General features: G+C 39.5%; 2 protein-coding genes across 5 annotated transcripts in view; one reads left to right on the top strand and one right to left on the bottom strand.

The window, feature by feature from the left end:
• The window catches only part of THOC1 (THO complex subunit 1), a 36,980-nt gene extending 24,984 nt beyond the window's left edge, over window positions 1-11,996 (top strand). For both annotated transcript variants that reach the window (XM_055559435.1, XM_055559436.1), the window contains exons 12-21: window positions 4,404-4,504; window positions 5,850-5,916; window positions 6,114-6,164; window positions 6,252-6,322; window positions 6,678-6,773; window positions 7,325-7,390; window positions 9,044-9,127; window positions 10,163-10,310; window positions 11,033-11,108; window positions 11,591-11,996. In XM_055559435.1, the coding sequence (XP_055415410.1) occupies window positions 4,404-4,504; window positions 5,850-5,916; window positions 6,114-6,164; window positions 6,252-6,322; window positions 6,678-6,773; window positions 7,325-7,390; window positions 9,044-9,127; window positions 10,163-10,310; window positions 11,033-11,108; window positions 11,591-11,886 (1,056 nt within the window). In that variant the 3' untranslated portion in view covers window positions 11,887-11,996. The remainder of the gene's footprint in view (window positions 1-4,403; window positions 4,505-5,849; window positions 5,917-6,113; window positions 6,165-6,251; window positions 6,323-6,677; window positions 6,774-7,324; window positions 7,391-9,043; window positions 9,128-10,162; window positions 10,311-11,032; window positions 11,109-11,590) is intronic.
• Window positions 11,997-14,672: 2,676 nt separating this feature from the next.
• The window catches only part of USP14 (ubiquitin specific peptidase 14), a 43,523-nt gene continuing 36,491 nt past the window's right edge, over window positions 14,673-21,704 (bottom strand). For all 3 annotated transcript variants that reach the window (XM_055559438.1, XM_055559437.1, XM_055559439.1), the window contains exons 13-16: window positions 21,275-21,403; window positions 16,288-16,348; window positions 15,823-15,930; window positions 14,673-14,887 (exon numbers count right to left, since the gene is read on the bottom strand). In XM_055559438.1, the coding sequence (XP_055415413.1) occupies window positions 14,736-14,887; window positions 15,823-15,930; window positions 16,288-16,348; window positions 21,275-21,403 (450 nt within the window). In that variant the 3' untranslated portion in view covers window positions 14,673-14,735. The remainder of the gene's footprint in view (window positions 14,888-15,822; window positions 15,931-16,287; window positions 16,349-21,274; window positions 21,404-21,704) is intronic.

Genomic DNA, 21,704 nt, shown 5'->3' with positions numbered 1-21,704 from the left:
AAATGTGGGAATTACCAAATGTTCATAAGTAGAAGACTGGGTGGGTGGTAAACTGTGGTAAATTTTATCCCATTGAGTTTATAAAGCACCGAAAATGGCTGACTTGGAACAGGGGTCAGCACACTGCTCGCCGCACGTTGCTCTAATGAGCATTTCTGACTCCCGGCCACACTTCTTAACGTGCTGTCTGTGCTGCTCTGCCAGCGACAGCAGAAAGAAGCAGTCGTGGTGAAGATGGCACCGCCACAAAGCCTCAGAGAATTTACAGGCGGACCCTTAACAGAAATTTGCCAACCCCTGAACTAGAGCTCCATGTATTAAGCTGTACATGTCAAAAATAATGTATGAAACAGCTTTTTGCAGAGTAATGCTTGTAGTATAGTTTGAAAACATGCAAAACACCTTGATATTTATTGATACGTCGTATCTATAATAGTACATGCGTTAGAATCATCAACACCAAATACATGGCAGTGCTTGCCAGAGTGAAAGGAGCGTCTAGAGGGGCGTCAGCAGTTCGATGATATTCTGTTTCTTTAACAAACGTGGAACAAGTAAGAACATTAGGATTTGATATGCAACTGGATCGTGAGACATGAATGTTGTATTACTTAACTGTGCCTTTTTGAATTTTAAGAAATACTCCATAATTTGAAAATTAGGTATTTTGATCTGATATGTTAGTTAATATCTTAATTTGTTACTTAATCTGACAAATTAGTTAAGAATTTGATCAAAGAAAATGCTCTTAATATTTTGTTTTCTAGCAAAGATATTTTTAAGTATTTTGTATTAAAGTAACAGAAATGGAAGATTTCATATTTCAGTTTAGTTTTACAAGGGGTACTGTTTTGCTTTTTAATTTTCTTATTATCAAAATTTTCAAATGTGCAGAAAGGGATATTTTTTATGTGTACAATTTATTGACAGAAAGGCACATAAGGATAGCTAAGAGTGGCCTGAGCCTTTTTAGGTTTAGGATAATAATCAGGAAGGCTGAGGCCTGAGCCTAAGAGGTGCAGTAAAAACTAAGGCCAATAAACGGCCCTTTATTCACAAAACAAAGACAACACAAAAATATTTGACCCATTGCATCATGTAAATGTGTCATTTCTAAAATAACTGAAGAAAAGTAGAACTAGAAAGTGTATATTGTGGAAGAAAGAATACAATTGAGTGTTTCAGTTTTACCTCTTACTAACTGCTGTGTGACCTTGAGGGGTCATTTTAACTTGTTGAGGCCTTGTTTTCTTAAGGATAGTGTGAAGCAGTTTGTTTAAATGATCAAACTAGTCTTTTCCATCTGATTCAGTGTCTTGTTGACTCCTGTTTTCAATCTGTTGTTTTTATTTTTAAAAAACGTATCATCCAACATAAAAAGTAAATGTGGAAAAGATGATTTTTTAAAGTTCAAGGTAGATGAAAAGTTCGTAAACTGCCTGTTTCTTCAAGCCAGGGGTTCCAGACTGCACTCCTCAGGGTCTTGCCTCAGCCTTTGTTCCTCCTGTGTCTGTCTTCTCATATATGTGCTCCAACTTGAGATTTGCTCCTGTGGTTCATGGTTGCTCTTTTTCCAGGAAGTCTTCCTGGAGTAGTTTAGGCAAATAGGTGAATGGTGGAGCCTCTCCGTGAATTAGCCAACACTGGAGAAAAGTAGGCTTTGTTGGGGGAAATTGGTGTGTGTTATTTTGGACGGAAAATCTGATCGATAGTCAGTGGGACATTCAGATGAGGTGTGAAGTAGCTTCTTGATGACACAGATCTGGAGCTGAGCGAGATGAAAGTATAGATCTGGTATATAGTTTGGTTAACAGCTTATATGTGGTAATTTAAAAAGAGTGTAGACTAGAAGGAGAAAAATGCATCAAACCAAATCCTAAAGAAAATCTGCACTTGAGAGAGAAGGAAGAAAGGAGAGGAGAGGAAGAAGATTGAGAATTGGAGGAAAACTAGAAAGATGTGACTTCATGGAAGCCGAGCATATCAGGCAGGATGAGGACTATGAAGAGTGTTCACTGGATGTAACAAGTAAGTCATTGGTGATCTTGACGAAAACATTTCCTGTGGGTTGGTGACGCAGTGCCCCACGGGTTGTGGCAGGCTGAGGGCTGGATGGGAGCATTGAATGTAGCCAGTTCTTTCAAGAAGCTTTGCTCTTCAGGGAGGAGGTGAGGCTGTGGGATCTTTTTGAGAGAAGTTATTAAATGCTCAGTGGGAAAGAAAAAAGGGTTGAAGACAAGCACCAGGGTAGTTACTGATGGGACATCCAGACAGAAGGATCAGCTTCAGTGGTGATATTGTGGCAGAGGAACGAGGCAAACGAGGATGTGGGTGCGGTGGAAACATCCAGTTGAGTGAGTTTTTCCTCCTCGTTTAAGGTAGAGGTGGTTACGCTCTGAGAGCGAGAGGGCTGGGTAGCAAGTAGTATTCTGCTAAGTGCAGGGGTTGAAATAGTCGCTGTGGAGAAGCCTTGAAGGGTGAAGATGCTGATTAGAAATCAGGGAGACTTCTAAACTGGAGACAGTAGCACAGTGGTGGTTCCATCTGCATGGCTGTGAGATCTGTATTTTCTTTGAAGCAGTTCTACCTGCACCCTCGATGGGGAGCCTCAGTGTTTATCAGGATAGAGAAGATGACCAACAGTTGGTTTGATCCAAGTTGCCCTTTTGCCTGGTAGATGTGACATAAGTATGGGACCAGGGTGTCAAAGAAGTTGGCAAGATGGTGATTGAAGAGCTAGACCATGTGGTCTAGAGCAGGGGTCCCTTGACTGTAGCTCACAGGCCACATCTGGCCCACTTCCTGCTTGTTTTTTAACATTTACATGTTTACATTAAGTACCTGCATACTATCCATCACATGCCTTTTGGCTCACATAGCCTAAAGTATTTACTCTCTGGCACTCTAAGGAAACGTTTCCTGACCCTTTAGTCTACAATAGGGTTAGAGTAAAAACAGGATGAGACTTAGAGATATGCAGAAAGTAAGGGTTCAAGAAACATAAGTTCTCAATTAAGTCCAAATATTAAGTACATTGGGCAGTTGAGTGGCAGACCTCCTGGATAGGAGCTCGTGAGTAAAGATTTCAGAGCTGGGGCGTCTGTGAGTGACGGCCAGGCCTGGCTGGGGCTGTGGTAGTGGGGGACCAAGTGGAAGGGGCGGTGACGGTCAGTGGAGTTTAGGTCAGGGAACTGAGAGCCCAGGTGGAGATACAGAGTCATCCAGCACTGGAGGAAGGGAAGGCTGTGAGCATGCCATTCAGCTTCCTGGTTAGGGATGGTTAATATGATAACAGAAAAGACATGGGGTTTGCTTGAACAAGAGCCGGCCCTGGAGAAGTGGCTGGTGAGTAATATGGCTAATGATTGTTGGCCGCCGCATGACCAGGTCTCCCGGGATGGCTGTTCTCTTGCTCTGTCCGTCCCCTGCCGGCAGTGCCTGCTTTATCTGCTCACGTGAATGACCTTCTGCACACCTGCCCCAGGCCCCAGCTAGTGACTGTTCTCATCTTTAGCTCAGAATGGCTTTGCCTGGAGAGGGTGTAGCCCAGCTGCTAGGTTAGTAGGTGGAAGCATTGCCCAAGGAACTTGGGACCTGGAGCTGGAGACAGGTTCCAGGGGATGTCAGGAGACTCACTGGTTATTCCTGTAGAAGACGGCAACCTCCCACTGTTGCTTTAGGTCTCAGGGGCAGAACAGCATGGGCAGGTGTGTAGGAGGTCCGTCATGAGCAGGGTAAAAGTGAGGCGGGCACTGCAGGGGAGGACGGACAGAGAGCAGCAGCTTGCCCTCCACCTCCAGGGACTGATCAGATGCCTTCATCGCTGAGGTCATCCTACAGGGCGACCACTAGGTGGCCGTGTTGTTGAAGAGCTTCCTCAAATGACCTTCAAGTCCTTTCTTATGGAGATCCTGTGATAATACAGGTGTGATGATTTTCTCTAAAATACAATAATCCGTTTTATTTACGGGTGATTCTTCACTTCTGAGTCTTCTCATTTTCTTGTTATTGAGCACCCACCCTGCTGCAGGCACTTTTAGGACTACAAAGAGCTGCATCTCTTGGCACTGTTTATCCACGGGGACCCTCCTTTGGCCACTATTTCTTTATATGTCATTCTTTCTTGCCTTTACTTTTTTATGTCTCCTTTTGTTCTGACCTCAGGACCACAGATAGAACATTGTTAACGACTGGCATAAATCTCATGGCGTAACTGGTTAAGAATTCTAAACGAAGCCTTTGCTACACTCTCCTGGGGCTTGTGTGGTAATGGCTCACGTACAGTGAGTTCTCTGCACGGTTTTTGAGTTGAAATCTTCCATTTCTGTAGGCACATCTCCTGTACCTTTAGGCAGAGTTTGAATTTAATGTGCTGTTCTCTGTTGTGCTTGTTTTTTGAATAGTTGATGGATTTACAGCTGAGTGACAGTAACTTCCGTCGACACATCCTGCTGCAGTATCTCATTTTATTTCAGTATCTCAAGGGGCAGGTCAAATTCAAAAGGTGAGTTAACATAGGTAGTAAATGGCTTATAAACGGCAGCAGAGAAAGATTGCTTGTTGATGTATTTGATGTACTTTTTTTTATGTACTGGGCTCATTTTATTTGTAAGGCTCACATCCCTGAAAACTAGATAATCAAGGGCTTTTGTAAGATACAAGACACTAAGGAATTCGTTTTAGAGAAAAGGCTGTCAGTCTTTCCTGGAGAGCGCCAGGCATCCCAGAGTTCTCAGTTGTCGTGGGTGGAGCTAGTCCTCACCTCGCTCACAACTTCTCCCAACCTCATTTGCTCACTCAGCCAGTAATGGTTTTTCTCCAGGTGTGGGACTGTCTAGGACACTACGACTGAAAAAAATTAAATAAATCTTTGAAGTACAGAGGCGTTGTGGTTTCCTGGGCTTTTCAGGAAACCTGCTCAGGACCTGTGCTGTTGGTCTCATACCTCCTGTAGTGCAGCCCCATCCTTCTGGCCCACGCGGCCCTGAGGCAGAGTTCCCCGAGACTAGCTGGAAGTGTGTAGGGCAGTCTTGTGTCAGTTGTGTAAAGAACGTGGCTTTCTTCCTGCTGGTTTGGAATCCCACTTTGCTCACTCACTAGCTGCACTTCAGCTTTCAGACTTGTAATTTTAAGGTAACACATAGGGAGCACTCAAAGGTGTTCTTATCCTTGTCTGTTGTGGAGGTGTAGAATGGCATAGTAGAAACGAGGGGCAGACCTGGGTTTGAATTTAAGCTTCAGACCTAAGCTTTGAGCCCCTGTAGTCTGTTTAACATACGCACATTTCCTCATTTTGAAAATTTAATGAATTATGTATGTGACGTTCTTAGATCCTGGCATTATCAGTATTCCCTGGATGGCTATAAACTACAGGGAGCCTAGTACAGTGAGAGCTGAACCAATGGCAGCTGCTAACAATCTGGGTCTGTCTTCAGCCTTCTCTAGGGTTTGGTGGTTTCATTTATTACATTTAGAATGCGTTTGAAAGGAACACAGTATGAGTTATTTGCGTCTTGGAGAGGAGTATGTTAATATTTTCTCTGAGGCTTTTATGCCATATTGAACCTATTCTAGAAAACAGTCATTGCTCTGTTCATAGTTAATCAGATTTGATTCACTGTTTTATTCCCCGTTATATATTTTAATGGCTTCAATTCCAACCATCTTTCTAAAGAATAAAATACAAGAACTTTCTCTTACAATTTGTGATCTCATTTTGATAATTTTTGGCTGTTTACAGTACAGCTGACTTCTCTGTTACATGCTTTGTGTTTCAGACAGTAGATAAACCTTAAAGTTGAATAAACATTCTTGAAACTCAACCATGCTTTTATTGCTTTGTTTCCTAGTTCAAACTATGTTTTAACTGATGAGCAATCACTCTGGATTGAAGATACTACAAAATCAGTTTATCAAGTAAGTTCATCATGCAACAAACCCATGATTGAACAAAATGAAAATTTAGAATTTTCTTTGTTTCAGCCCCAAATAGGAAAATAAGGATAAAGTTAAGCTCAGGTACAAGACCACAAACACTTCTTGGTTCTCTGCCTACAACCACTCCTATGATGCAGAAAGTTGTTGAAAGCTTAGTATATTCTTTCTAATCACAGCTACTATCTGAAAACCCCCCTGATGGAGAAAGATTTTCAAAGATGGTAGAGGTATGTGTTTTATATTTACATAGTCTTTTTAGCACCCAGTAAACTCTCAAAAGTCTTCATTATGGAAATGTAATTTATTTTCCCCAGCATATATTAAACACTGAAGAAAACTGGAACTCATGGAAAAATGAAGGCTGCCCAAGTTTTGTGAAAGAAAGGTAAGTGTATACTCATTTCAAGCAGTATGAGAAAGGCGTTTCAGAATACAGCTTGACACGATTATTTTACATGACATCCATACATGTGTAAATGTATTCAAGTAACAGTATAAACTGAACTCTATAAAGATACAACTGCTTTGATTTACTTCTGTCACTATCGAGGGGAAAATGCTTGCTGTGTACCCACACCTTGTAGTTTGTCCCCTCGTGTGGCATTTTTGTCTTCTCTCTGAGGAGTGTGATAATATGAAGCGTCCATGTACTTTAGGAAGAAACAGTAACTAAATTTTCTTGTACGTTTAACACTGTTCCAGCTCTGCCATCCATCTGAAATCTCATTGTGTTTTCACAGAACATCAGACAGCAAGCCCACAAGAGCAATACGGAAAAGAGCAGCGCCGGAGGACTTCCTGGGCAAAGGGCCCAGCAAAAAAATTCTGATGGGCAAGTAAGTAAACCTGGCTCCGTAGTGGGGATCATCATAGAAGCGTTTACATAGTGAAAATACTGCTATAAGAACTCTCCAGGTTTGTGTTTTTCCAAGTTTCTTGTGTTTGGTATGTACACAGATGACTAAAGCAGACCACACCGGATTAGCCCGTGGGGTTCACACCAGACACAACTGCCGTTCAGTCTCCGGCTTACAAGACCCACGGCTGTAGGTTCTGCCGTATTTTCGTGTCAGACAATCCACTTGCTGTTAGGTTGATGCGTCTCGTTTCTGGTTGTTGCCGGGCACTATAATCCTTTCATTTCTTCTACCTTCCAGTTTACTGTTCTTTGCTTTATACTGCATTTGATTATTTTAGAAAGAAGTTAATGGTTATTATTACTTAATAAAATATATGCTCATATAGAAAATTTGCTAAATACCAAAATGTAATGATCAAAACTCATCACCACCCCAAAATTCACTATTTACTCCAACTGTTTTTATAGCTTTAACGTATAAGAGAATGGTGTCCATAAAGAACATATTTATTTTTGTGTGTTTTGTAGTGATGAGTTAACAAGGCTTTGGAATCTCTGTCCTGACAACATGGAAGCCTGTAAATCAGAAACAAGGCAAGTTTAAAATGTTTCATATGAAGTGTTGCTTTTCTCAGATGTTAACTAGCATAGAATTTTTTGTCAGCTATAAGCAGAGCTCAAAAGAAATTTTAAAATTTATTGTGGTTGACTTCGGCTTTGGCCACCTGATGCGAAGAAGTGACTCATTGGGAAAGACCCTGATGCTGAGAAAGATTGAAGGCGGGAGGAGAAGGGGACAACACAGGATGAAATGGTTGGATGGCACGACTCGGCTCAGCAGAACATAGCTTTCCATAGAACACCTAGAGGTGCTGATAAAATAACTGTAGAAATCACAAGAAAGAAGGATTCACAAAAGGGAGAATGAAAAATCAGAGTAAGAACTGCAGCTCAGTTACTTATAGCTGGGGAGCAGTGCAGGTTGAGTCCCACTTTGGGAACCAAAGAACGTGGGTTTTATAGCAACAGAGGACAGAAAGTAAGGCTTCAGGCCTGCAGGTTGGTCACTGAGTGCCCTTGGGTAAAGCTGAGGCCCTCAACACACTCTGTAAAAAAGGGCAGTGCGGAAAGAAGAGGGACTCGCTCACTGGCACAGGAAGCAAGGAGCTTATCCACTCCTACCTGAGATGTGGGCAAAAAGAAAAAGGTATTCCCTGAGGAATTATAACCATCTCTGCTGTTATGTGGCCTCAGAATTTAAACTTACACTACCAGCAGCAGTGTGAAGGAACAACCTAAGCTAAGAGGGCGAACCAAAAACTCCCAGGCTGATGGCAGAAAGCTTTTTCTAGGGGGAGGGGGAAATCACATCTTCTACCTAATCCACTCAGGGATTCTAAAGATAAGCTCACCATCCAAACCTAAAACGATTTACCATGACTAAGAATCAACAGGTAGAATATGCAACTGAAAGGAACATGACAGTCTCAGAAAGGACCAGGCAAATTTGGAAAAAACAAGTACATCTTCTAGCAACAAGAAATTATAGCCATTTTGTACAACACAGAGAATACAGTTAATGTTTTGTAATAACTGTAAATGGAAAATAACCTTTAAAAATTGTATAAAGATTTGATGTCCTTTTTAAAAAAGAAAACACAGTCACTTGTTTCATTATGACAAAATTTAAGTCTTTTTCTGGCGAGACCCATCTTTTAATCAAATATGTCATCAAATTCTTGGGTCTTGCTTGCTTGCGTGTATCAAATTTTATTTCTAAACATAAATTCAAGAAAGATGCAATTAAAAGTCAATCATGCCACCATGGTGACAATCTAAACCAAGCTCAGTTGTTGAACTGTGTTGTCTGATCATCATTTCACTTTGGTTCTGGTTTCAAAAAAAATTTATCCACGGATGTGGATGTGAAAACCTCCTGCTTGCGGGTCAAATTTAAGTGCTCTCAAACCCCGGGCTGCCCTCTGTGGCAGCGGCACTGCCGTGCGTGACAGTATACAGCGCTGTGTCCCCTCCCAGACCAGACTGATACAATGGGGGGATCGGGGGCACCACACTGCCCTCCACTGTCCCCTTTGAGAAGTTTAGTTTTGTGTCACCTTAAAAATCTGAGTTCCTAAGTAATCTAATTGTAATTAAATCAGTGTGGTTAATACTAGAATCTTTATTGCCTCCATTTTATGAGTATTAAGCACACACATGATCTTCACTAGTTATTTTAACACCCAGGGAATACATGCCAACTTTGGAGGAATTCTTCGAAGAAGCCATTGAACAGGCAGACCCTGAAAACATGGTTGAAAGTGAATACAAGTAAGTGATGTTTCTCATGAGCTGATTTCCTCCATCTTAAGCACTGCATATATATCAGAACACTAAGGGAGACCATTGGTACAAGTAGTACTTTTCTTAGGTGAGGTTATCTGCCAGCTTCATGTTACCCCATGTCCTGATTTCAACGACCATTCCCATTTTGACAAACAAGCAACTCAGAATGATGCTTTGTGTCAGGAGTGGAGAGATCCCCTTAGAATCCATCTGTCACCTCTTTCCTCTGTTCCCCTTCAGTTCACGGTATGTCCCACAACCACTGATAACGAGCTACTCTAAGACCTCACGGGGGCTTCCAGATCACTTGCAGAAAATCTTAAATGAAACAGATCTGTGCTCTAGACTCTCTGTGGCTCACCTATTTCTGGAACACACTCTCTGGTCTCTGAGGTTTCTCTTGCCATACGTGTTACTGCCACCTGTTACTGCCACAGGGGAGCATCTGGCAGATCCTGTTCTTGGTCTTGGTGTTCATGGTCTAGGCTATTGGCTGTGTCCTTTTCAGTTTTGGAGTCATTTTTTATCCACCAAGGTTGATATTGAGCAAATGAAAGTTCAAATGTTCTATAAATTTTTTTAAAAAGCATGGTGAAATCTGTTGGGTTTATCAAACATTCTGAAACACACAGCTGCAGGCAGCACTGCCAGTGAGGAGAGAAACTCTGAGCAGTGAGCCTCTGAGTAGCTTCTAAGTGGTGAGGCAGATGGCTTCTGTCCTGCACACACAGCATCTGGCCAGTCCTGGACGCCTACTAATTGACCTTTAAATGTCTGTAAACTTTTAAAATGTTTTTGCTGCATATGAACCTGCCCCTTCGGACTCTGCTGGTTTCTACTTGTAAGTGAACTGCATGCTGAGAGGTTCTTTAGGGCTCCAATCAGAGTGAGAAGAATGGTGCCTTCAGCTACTGATCTGAGCGTAGAGTTTCATCTGGTGAACTAAGTACATTAACTAGAAAAGAATATAAAAATTATAAATAACTATATAAATCACAAGATTGATGTCTCTTTTTATAGGGCTGTGAACAACTCAAATTATGGTTGGAGAGCCCTAAGACTGTTAGCACGGAGAAGCCCTCACTTCTTCCAGCCAACCAACCAGCAGTTTAAAAGTTTGCCAGAATACCTCGAAAACATGGTAATAAAGCTAGCCAAGGAATTACCAGTAAGTAGGAGTGATGAGTTTTATCCTTCAGTTGGTGTTCTCTTCTTTTGTAAAACTGCTGTTGCTGTTTGAGCTAAGAGCTGAATTTCACTTTAATCATGTGGAAAAAATATGGTCCACAGACCCCATTGTTTTAGAATGAGGAAATAATGCCCTTGAGTAAACATTTATAGGAAGTATCAATACATAAATTGATGAAGTAACTTCACATGCTGTATAAAGTTATTATACTTGGGTTATTCTTCCTGTTTACCAATGTATTCTATTTTATCACAGGCAGGGCCCATGGGGTGGGGGTAGGCAACTTGGTCTATCTTCCTACTCTGTTCTGTTTTTAATACAATATGGTAATAACTATACTGTATGCAAACAACCAGTTACTCGAAGCATGTTGTTAAGCACATGGCTGGTCCCTGGTCTGCCCTAGATTGTCGCTACCATGTATGTGCTGGGCACGTGCAAGTCATCGCAGCAGGCTTCCTAGTGGCTCCCTGCGTCCCAGGCTGGGGTGAAGGGGGTCCTTCCAACCTCTGGTTGTCCCCGTCCTTCCTTCTCCAGGTTAACACTGTCCCACTGTGATCCTTACCTGATGTTCATGTTTAACATTCTTGGGGGGAAGTTCTGGGCCCCATAACTGGAATCTCTTATTTAAGATCAAAACTACCCCTACTTCTCTGATTTTAGAAGTTGGCACTCTAAGACATTCCTTTTACTCATTGTAGCCTCCTTCTGAAGAAATAAAAACAGGTGAGGATGAAGATGAGGAAGATAATGATGCTTTACTGAAGGAAAATGAAAGTAAGAATTGAATTTTCTTGGCTATTTTACAAAATTGGAAAAGATTGGGGTTCTTTGTTGAGAGGTACGTTATTTGATCTACTTCTCAACTTCTACTGTTTATTTCAGCTCTGTTTCTTATAGTGAGGAATCTAAAGCATTGCTTGGTAACAACTTTTCCAATAGTGCATTTTATACAATAATATAAAGTGTTGGGAAGGGGAGCACTTACATTTGAATGCACCTCATACCTCTTAATTCTCGGGGTTCAGATTGGGGGCCGCTGGTTTCAGGCAAAGCCTTCATGATTATAACACAGGGAACAGCTTTAGTTTTACATCCCTAATGATCATAAGAATTGAACCAGGGGAAATACAAAAAGGAACTGTTTTACTTTTAAAATAAAGCTTCCTGAAGTCCCAGTGGCCCCGTGTCCCATTACGGGCTTTGACTCGTATGTGTCCTCGCACTTGGTTCGTAATTACCTTCCCTGTGTTTTCTAGGTCCTGATGTTCGGCGAGACAAACCTGTAACAGGGGACCAAATAGAGGTATTTGCCAACAAACTGGGTGAACAGTGGAAGGTCCTGGCTCCTTACTTGGAAATGAAAGACTCAGAAATTAGACAGATCGAGTGCGACAGCGAAGACATGAAGATGAGAGCCAAACAGCTGCTCGTGGCCTGGCAGGACCAGGAGGGAGTGCACGCAACGCCCGAGAACCTGATCAACGCGCTCAACAAGTCTGGGCTAAGTGACCTTGCAGAAAGTCTAACTAATGACAATGAGACAAACAGTTAGCTTCGTTCTTTTATTATTATTATTAAAACTGTGATAAGGTTTTGTTACCAAGCAGCATTTGATAAGAGGTCCACTGGTTTTGGTAAACAATAAACATTTTTATAACAGTTGTACAGTTGGCTGGTGCTCCACGAACAACAGAATGTATGTTGGCTCTTGATGACTGACCTCAGGGTTTAGGGGGAGAAGTTGGGGAAATGGCCAGAATATTTTTGTTAATTATATATGTGTAAGTCAGTTAGCAATGTTTAGGGGCATGGTGTTTCCTGCATGCCACGAAGTTACAGAATTTAACTCACTGAGAATCCCACAATAATACCTTCTGAATCTGCATGACTGCTCTCGTCTCAGATATGCTTTAAAGCAGAGGATCAGCAAACAGTGGCCCATCTGCCACCTCTTTCTGTAAGTGAAGTGTTTACGGCACAGACACACTGATCCTTAAGTCTTCCCTACCTATGGGCTCCTTTCATGCTACAAAGGTACATGGTTGCAACAAAGACTTATGGCCTACAAAGCTTAAAACGTATCAAAATATCTGGCCCACTACAGAAAAATGTGCCAACCCCCAACCTTAAAAGAAATGGGGTGAAATATAAAACCTAATTCTCTTAGCCTTACAGAACTTACGTCTCAAGTCACTTAAAACAGGGCTACATACCTCAGGGATTGCTGTGAAGTTCCAGTGAGATGTGTGTGAAAGCACCCTAACGCACAGCACAGCACTGGGGAGCAACAGCTGGACCGGACCGCACTTCTCCCATTCCCACATAAGCTTACCCTTCAGGGCTCTATGATTAGGTCGTCGCTGTTTTAAATGCTGAGGGTGGTCTGAGCGCCTGTCACACTGTAAGTGTTCCTGCTGGGGCTTTCCCTTGCTAGCCAGTCCAGCAGTGCTCCAGCACAGCTCTGGTATCAAAAGGGCCTCAGGGCGGGGCGGGGCACAGCCTATAAGGCACGCTCAGGAGTCACAACAATCATAAGGTTTTTTTCCTTATTCTCATTTTCAAAGATCTTATACGTGAGGCTGAATTCTAAAATAGTCTTTAACAGTTTAAAAGACACTAATAAAAGTCCAATTTCTTACATTTCAAGAAATCTTTGGAATAATGCTTTTTTGGATCAAATAAAATGAAGTCAAGTTTTTCATAATGACAGTTAAGAGATTACAATTTAAAATGCTAATCCCACAAAGGCTCCTATAACTCTGTTCTAATCCAACCTGACCTAGTAGCTACAGCATCCTCCAAATCATAAAATCTGGATCCTAATTGCTAAATTTTTGTCCTCAGAGTTGTTCAGAACAAAATAAGACAGTGAATAAAATTCACACTTCACAAGCATCATACCAATAGATAAAAGAACCACTACAGTTCGCATGATCTCGTCCTCCCTTTCCTGTTCTGCACTCTCTCCAAGGCAAAAGGAGGACTGACTGCCAGTATTAAAGCTTAGCTGAAGAAGCTATTTACAGGTAAGTTTCCCTGAAATGCTTATTTTACCCTCTAAGTATTCTTAGATTATATTACATTGTTCAAACTTGAGAGGAATATGGCCATTTTTTTGTCACTGCTGTGCTCTGTAGAGCCTTTTAAAACAGCATAAGCAAAGATAGAGATTTCATGATAATCCCTACAACTTTATTATAAATATCTATCTCAGAATATAAGACAGTTAGCTGATATCCTATCCTTTCACTCACAATAAAACAAAAATGAATTTATTAGAGGGTATTAAAATCTACCATATACTGCAGTATCTCATACTCTTGATATTTCTCCTGAAAATCACTGGTATTAAATTTTGAGATAGACATGAAGTTGGGAGTTGACAGAATAGAAACAAACACCCAACTGAGCCAAAGAACAGATCTGATAAACATGGTTGCATTCGTTATCCAATCACAACTTTGTGTTTCTTTTTAAACAGTATTAGGCTAGCAGGTGAAGAAGATACTATTTTCAGATAGATGCTTTAGAGCATAATTAACCATCTGCAGAAACTATAATAGTATTAAACATATCTGAACTTCAGCCAAGCTCCAACAGACAAAAGACTTGAGGTCAAAAGCTGTTAGTCCCTCTTTTTTCTTTTTTTATTAAATATCCTCATTTTCTAAAAATAAGCAACTGGAGCTTGTCAACATTTTAAGGTTCATTACTACAAAACCATAGCAAAGTTCAATGTACAAACCATAGTACATCAGAGACACAGTAACAAATGTATAATCAAATGTACTATTATTTGATCACAATTTATTTTAAAGTCATGAAAAGCCAGCAACAGTCAGGCTGGACAAATACTTGATTGTACCCATGTTTCCATGGGGGTGGGGACGCAGCACTGAGTTACACAATGAGATCAAACTTACTTCCTTTCCACCTTCCTGGCAACATTTGTGTTAGATAAGGCAAAGGATGGGCAGCTACTGAATCACTGGTGGTTTGAACCATGCAAGAACAACAAATAATAGAGTAATAGGTGTGCAATAAACATCTGATTGCTGAATCTTGGGCTGAAAAAGACAGGGAGAAAAATTATCACAGAAGGTAATAATGGTTGAAAGGCATTTCAACTCATAATTTTTAAAAATTAATCCAAGCAATAAGCTTTTTAAAAAGTTCTTCCTGGCCACCTTTACACAGGGCAGCACAGTCCAAAGGCAATTTTCTCTTTTCTGTAATTTCTTAGGTTGATAACACAGAGTGGTCTGCTTCTGCCCTCTCTTGTTCCACATGAGGGGAAACACATAAAACCACCTAAACATCTTCCTCCAAAGCTCTGGGTTATAGAAATGATCAACAAATAACATTTATTTCACACCTAAGCATAAATAGCTAAAATGAAGATTACTGTTCACTTTCCTCTTCCATTATTTCCACTCTGCGAGGCCCGTAGAGTAGAACATAAGCTATGTGCCAGTCTCCACCACCGGAAAGTCGTAAGATATCCTCTGGTGTCACAATGCTGACCTTATCGTCATCAAACTTGATCCATTCATCTAAAGTGTGAGACAGAAACACAAAATTTATCTCATAGACGATTTTTTCAGAGTTCCATTCCAAAAAAGGTATTGAGGAGTTTTAGGCACAGTAGTATTCCATCTGCCATACCAACAGTTCTCAAAGTGTGGTCCAAGGACTACACACGTTCAAGATCTTTTGAGGGTTTCCATGAAGATTACAATTATTTTCATAACATTTCTAAAGCATCTGCCTCCCCACCCCCACCATTCTCTGAAGAGTGCTTTGGAACTCTCCAGAGGTCACACTGTGTGATAAAGCAGCAGCAGACAGAATGCAGAAGCAGGAGAATCCAGCTGCCTCCTGTTCAGCCTAACAAACTCACAAAAATGTAAATCAACGCCATTAAATATTTTTCTGTTTTGGAAAAGATTGTTATTTTTAAAATGTTACTTGGACTTCCCTGGTGGTCCAGTGGTTACGAATCTGCCTGCCAATGCAGGGAGCATGGGTTTGATCCCTAGTTAGGGGAGATTCCACGTGCTGTGGGGCAACTATGCCCATGTGCTCTACAGCCTGTCTGAAGCCACCAAACGAGAAGCCTGCCTGAAGCCACCAAACAAGAAGCCTGCCTGAACAGCAACAAAGACCCAGCGGGGTGAAAAATAATATATTTTTTAAACAACTAATCTGTAAAAAAAATTATGTTAATATGTAATGACTTCATTAATGTCAGTCTAAAATGAATTTCTCGGTCATTAATGTCAGTCTAAAATGAATTTCTCGGTTTTCTATTTTAGTAAATATATTAAAGATAAAATTCTCATAAAGAAAAGTTCTTTGGAATCCTCAATAATTAAAGAATGTAAAAGAGGTTCTGAGATCAAAAAGTTTTCAGAATAAATGTGCTAAAAAATTTAACTTGTCAAAACAGTATGCAACAATTGGAGAAAAAAAAAACCAGAATCTTTACCTTGTTTTCTTTTCACCCATGATACATAATGGCCTGAAGAGCTAGACCTTCCCTGATGCGTTAGCACTGCTTGTAAATCATAGTATCCGCAATTATTGGAGCCAATGTCTAAAGAAAGACATAAATCCACTAATATTAGATATGAACAGATATGTGCTTTCTCAAGTTACGTGACAAGGAAGAACAACTTAAGTTTAGCCTACAGAATACTACGTTATTATTAAAATCCAGTTAAGAGACTATGGTGCGCTTAAAGCTTCATGAGAGGTAAGTATGCTATCATTTACAGAACATATTTACTGAAAAGTGATTTTTTTACTATCTCATATTAAGGTAAATTATACTTTAAGAAACACAACTTTTTTTAAGCTTAGTATTGGAAAGAGATTATGTGGCAAGACAGTAAATTTTTTTTTAAAAAGCCTACACACAGTAAAACTCAGTTGAAATGAAGATTTCACTCACCATCAGCAAAAGAAAAGGGCTCATACTTAACTTCTTTTTGGGGACTACTGTCTTTGTCACCCTGAGGGGAAAAAATTTTTTTAATTTTCATGGTACTGGAATTAAAATTTATATTCTCTTAAAGTATATATCTCCACAAACATTTATTATCTATAATACAAATCACCAAGGCAAAACAAAGGAAAAATATGATCTCCCTTACACAGTGCTAAAATGATATAACTATAATTAACAATATTTTGGCCACCTGATCTGAAGAGCTGACCCATTAGAAAAGACACTGATGCTGGGAAAGATTGAAGGCAGAAGGAGAAGGGGATGACAGAGGGTGAGACAGTTGGAGAGCCTCACGAACTCAATGGATGGGTTTGAGCAAGCTCTGGGAGATGGTGCAGGACAGGGAAGCTTGGCACGCTGCGGTCCACGGGGTCACAAACAGTCGGACACGACAACAACAGTTAACATAAAACTGTAAATCCCAAAGTTCTGCTTTTGAACATTATACAATCTCATAGGTATAGCAGCAGATCCTGATAACAGGACCAACTACAAACCGCTAAACCGAGAGCACATCAGTGAAGAGAGTCCAGACAAACACTGTTCTAGGGTAGAAAGAAAGAAAGTCAATTCTGCTGCTTTGCCCACACTATCAAACCATGTAGGTGAGGATAAAGAGCTGCCTCACAAAAACAGAAGTAGAATTACAGCAACTTATATTAAATCTACTAAGCCATGGCCACCTGCCACTTCAGTCAAAATGAACTATTTAATTCAGCAATTAAAAAGATTCACAACTTTAGACAAGAATCTTTGGTGGGAACTCCCTTGCCTCAGCCCATTCCAGCGTGTAATACAAATTCAAACAACTTATTTAGGCATATGGACACAAAGTTCTTTAAAATCTATGATAATGAAGACAGTGCCAGCTAAAGTGACAAGGAGCCAAAGAATCTTACAACAAAAAGGCAATTAGGTCTACCACTCCTTTATATAGTTATTAAATGCCTAGAGCAACTACAAAAAAAGCTACACAAGGAAATACATTAGAAAAACATTATATGTAAACCAAATTAGAATTCTAAAAAATGTTCACATAACTGACAGTACGGAAAGAGAAAAAACAGAACAGAAGGCAAAATATAGGAAAATCACCTTCAAATATAATATGGGCAAGTTTAAAGTAAAAGAATGGAAAAAGATGTATCATGCAAATACTAACAGAAAGAAATGGAAAAATTAATGTCAAACAAAGTAGACTTGAGAACAAAGAGAATTACCAAGAACAGAGAGGGACACTACATAATAAAAGAACCATTCCACCAAGACAGCCACCCTAAGTGTGTACACACCAAATAACAGTTAGAAAACGTGAAAAGCCAAAGCTAACAGAACCGAACGGTGAAACATACAAATCCACAATTTTACTTGAAGACTTCACCACTCCTCAACAACTGATGGACTAGACAGAAAGCAGCAAGGGTACAGGAAAATACAACACCACCATCAACCAACTGGATCTAATCAACACCACAAAATACTTCCCTCAACAACAGTAAAATATGTTCTTTTCAAGTGCTCAGGGAATAGATAACTAAGATCACATCCTGAGCCACAAAGCAAACCCCAACAACTTAAAGGAATTTAAATCACCCACATGTGTTTTCTCACAATGGACTCAAACCAGAATCGGTAAAAAGTAACAGGAAATTTTCCAAACACATGTAAACTAGACACGACACTTCTGAATGACCCAAGGTCAAAGGGAAGTCTCAAGGGAAATTTATTAAAAATACAAGGAACATAATGAAAATAGAAATGCAGTACAACAATTTGTAGGACACAATCTGAAAGCACTGCCAGGAGGGAAATTTACACCACTAATATTCGAAAACAGGAAGTCTGAAATAAAAATCCAAGTTCCCACAACTTAAGGACCTAGAAAAGAGAAGGAAAATAAACCCAAAGCAAGAAGAAGAAAGGAAATAATAAAAGTGGAAATCAACCAAATTAGATGCAGAAAAACAGGAAAAAAAACCAACAACAACATGCTAGTTCTTTGAAAAGAGCAAAAAAACACAACAATCCTCTAGGAAGACTGACAAAAGAAAAAAAAGACACAAATTACCAATATCAGGAATGTAACAGGATACCACTATACACCCTGCAAACACCTGAATAACAGGAACAACTCTACACATGTAAAACTGACAAGCTAGATGAAATGGAACAATTCCACAAACCAAATATGATATAAATTATTTGTATAGCCCGTAACTAAAGTTGAATTTTTAATTTAAAAACTCCTGAAAAAGAACTCTCCAGGCTAAGATTATCAGACCAAGACAATTCTACCAAACGTTTAAGAGACAACATCAATTCTATACAATCGCTCAAAAAAATAAGAGGAAAAAAAAAGTGAATTAACTGTTTCAACAAAGTAAAGACCAATATACAAAAATCAATTATAATGAATGCAAAAATGAAATTAGAAAAAGTATACCATTTACAAAGACATCAAAAATAATAAAATAGCTATAAATAAATTTAAAGTACAAGAAATGTACACTGAAAATTATTCGACTGTTGAAAAACTTAATGACTTACATAAATCAAAAGGCATAGTAAATTCATGGATTCTAAAGCTTAATACTATTAAAATGGAAATACTCCCCAAATCGATCTACAGATTCAATGCAATCTCCATCAAAATTCCAGTTGTTTTTGAAGAAATGGACAAGCTCATCCTAAAATAAGTATGGAAATAAAAGGGACTCAGAAAAGTCAAAACAATCTTGAAGAACAAAGTTGGAAGTTTCATACTTTGCTATAATCCTTACTACAAAACCACAGTAATCAAGACTGTAGTACTGGGCTTCCCTGGTGGCTCAGTGGTAAAGAATTCGCCTGGCAGTGCAGGGCACATGGGTTCAATCTCTGGTCTGGGAAGATCCCACATGACGCTAAGCAACTAAGTCCATTCAATGTAACTACGGAGCCCTTGAGCTGCAACTCCTGAGCCCACGTGCTCTGCAATGCAAGAAGCCACTGCAACGAGAAGCCCGGACACCACGACGGGAGAGCAGCTCCCACTCGCCACAACTAAAGAAAGGTCCAGGGAGCAACAAACAGCACAGTCAAAACTAAATAAAATCATTAAAAAAAAAAAAAGACTGCAGTATTGGCCTAAGGACAGACATACCAACAGAAAAAAACTGAGGGTCCAGAAATACACTCACATCTATAGTCAACTGATTCACTACAAGGGTGCAAAGACCTTTCAATGGGAAGAGAATAGTCTTCAACAAGTAGTGCTGGGACAACTGAATGTTCACATGCAATAGGATCTGGACCCATACCTCATCTCACATACAAAAATTAACCCAGAATGAATCAAAAAGCCTAAATGGAGGAACTATGAAAACCTTAGAAGAAAACATAACCTTCCATGGCCTGTGACTAGGTAATGGTTTCTTAGATATAAAACTAAAAGCAAGGGTAACTGAAGAAAAAAACAGATTGAACTATAACAAAATTTTTAAAATGTTCCTCTTCAAAAGACCCTGTTAATAGGATGAAAAGACAAAGCTACAGGCTGGGAGAAAATATTCAGAAACCATGTATCTGACATAGGATTAGTATTAGAATATAAAGAACTCCCAAAATTCAAGAGTAAAAGACCAAATGGCAAGTGAGTAGAAAAACAAGGGGCTTTCCTGGTGGCTCAGATTATAAAGAATCTGCCTGCAATTCAGGAGACCTGGGTTCAACCCCTGGGTCAGGAAGATTCCCCTAGAGAAGGGACTGGCAACCCATTCCAGTATTCTTGCCTGGAGAATTCCATGGACAGAGGAGCCTGGTGGGCTACAGTTCATAGGGTCACAAAGAGTTGGACACAACTGAGCGACTAACACATACACACACAGAAAATATGAAGAAATATCAAAGAGGGCACATAGATGCCAAAGAAACACATGAAGATGTGCTCAACATCATTAGCCTTCAGGCCACATCAAGCAAACCTACACAAATGGCTAAAATAATAGTGACACTACCAAATTCTGGCAAGAATTCAAAGAAAATAGATTGGCAGACATTGCTGATAAGAATGAAGGGGGTAGCGGAAAGTGGACTTGGCTACAAAGGGGCAGCAAGAGAGATCTTTGTGATAAGAAAAACGTACTGCATCTAGACCATATCAATGTCAATATTCCAGCTACGACATTATATTATAGTTTTGCAAGCTGTTACCACTAGGAGAAACGAGGAACTCTATTATTTCTTACAACTGCATGTGATTCTACAATTATCTCAAGTTTAATTTTAAAAATTCCTTTTAATAGACACACAAAACCTGCAGAAGAATTTAATTTTAAAATTTGGTATGTAATATCACACTGGAAATATTCCTAGTTACCAGGAAATATCTTTTTCCTTTTCAAGAAAACGTAATTCAGCTGTGCCTTCTCTGAATTTAAAATATACAATTTATTAAATATAAAGTTGCTAAGGTTAGAATTTTAACAGTTACAGGCGTACCATTAGCACTTATTAAAAGATACAACTTTAGCTGTCACAGTGGGCATAAAGGAAGCAATATTCTGTGACACCAATCCATTTTAAGAAATGGAGATAACGTCATGTCTTACAAGGAAAATAATAAAATACACTAAATTTTACAAGGCAAGATGTTATGTGAAATGCTTTGAAGAAATAAATTTTAAAAGAATATAAGCTGCAGATTTTAGGGGAAAAGGAAATATTATGTTCATTCTATCATAAAGGACCCATTCAGCATAGCTAGAGTCCTTTTCCTTATGCTAAAATATATCTAAAACTTGGAAGGGCTTCACCAATACATGTAGGATTTGTATATATGCCAAATATAGATTCACCCATTACTACTAACAGATTAACAATATAAAGTGAATACTGAACACAGAGTAAAGATAAACATGTTAAGGTCAGAAAATGAACAATAAGAACTTACTGTCTTTGGCTGCTGATTTACTTTTTTATCCTCTAGATCCTTGAATTTTGATCGAAAAGAAACCATTTTCTCTTGAAGTTCTGGTGTACATAGTTCATACACATCCAACATAAGAGGAAATTTCACATCCTATATACAAACCAAAAATAAAAAGTGCAAACAGAATTAAAAAGGTCATTACTTAAAATATTTACCACACTTTTACATTACTGCTTTCATATTCAAATAAAGCTGAAAATAAGACCTATAAAAATCATGTGGAGACCCATGCAGTTGAAACTATAGTGCTTATTTTCAATCTGGCCCTAATTTTAAGACAAAAATTCTTTTCAACTTTTCCGTCAACATTTTAACCCATCAAACTAACTACAGAGGAGCTACCAAAATTTTAAACAACAAATGAAGCATTTCAGAAATACTAAACTAGCAG

Source organism: Bubalus kerabau, chromosome 21 (genome assembly GCF_029407905.1).
Source record: "Bubalus kerabau isolate K-KA32 ecotype Philippines breed swamp buffalo chromosome 21, PCC_UOA_SB_1v2, whole genome shotgun sequence".
In the NCBI taxonomy this organism is placed as follows: domain Eukaryota; kingdom Metazoa; phylum Chordata; class Mammalia; order Artiodactyla; family Bovidae; genus Bubalus; species Bubalus kerabau.
The sequence above is the reverse complement of the archived record's forward strand: the minus strand, read 5'-3'. Positions and strand labels throughout refer to the sequence as shown.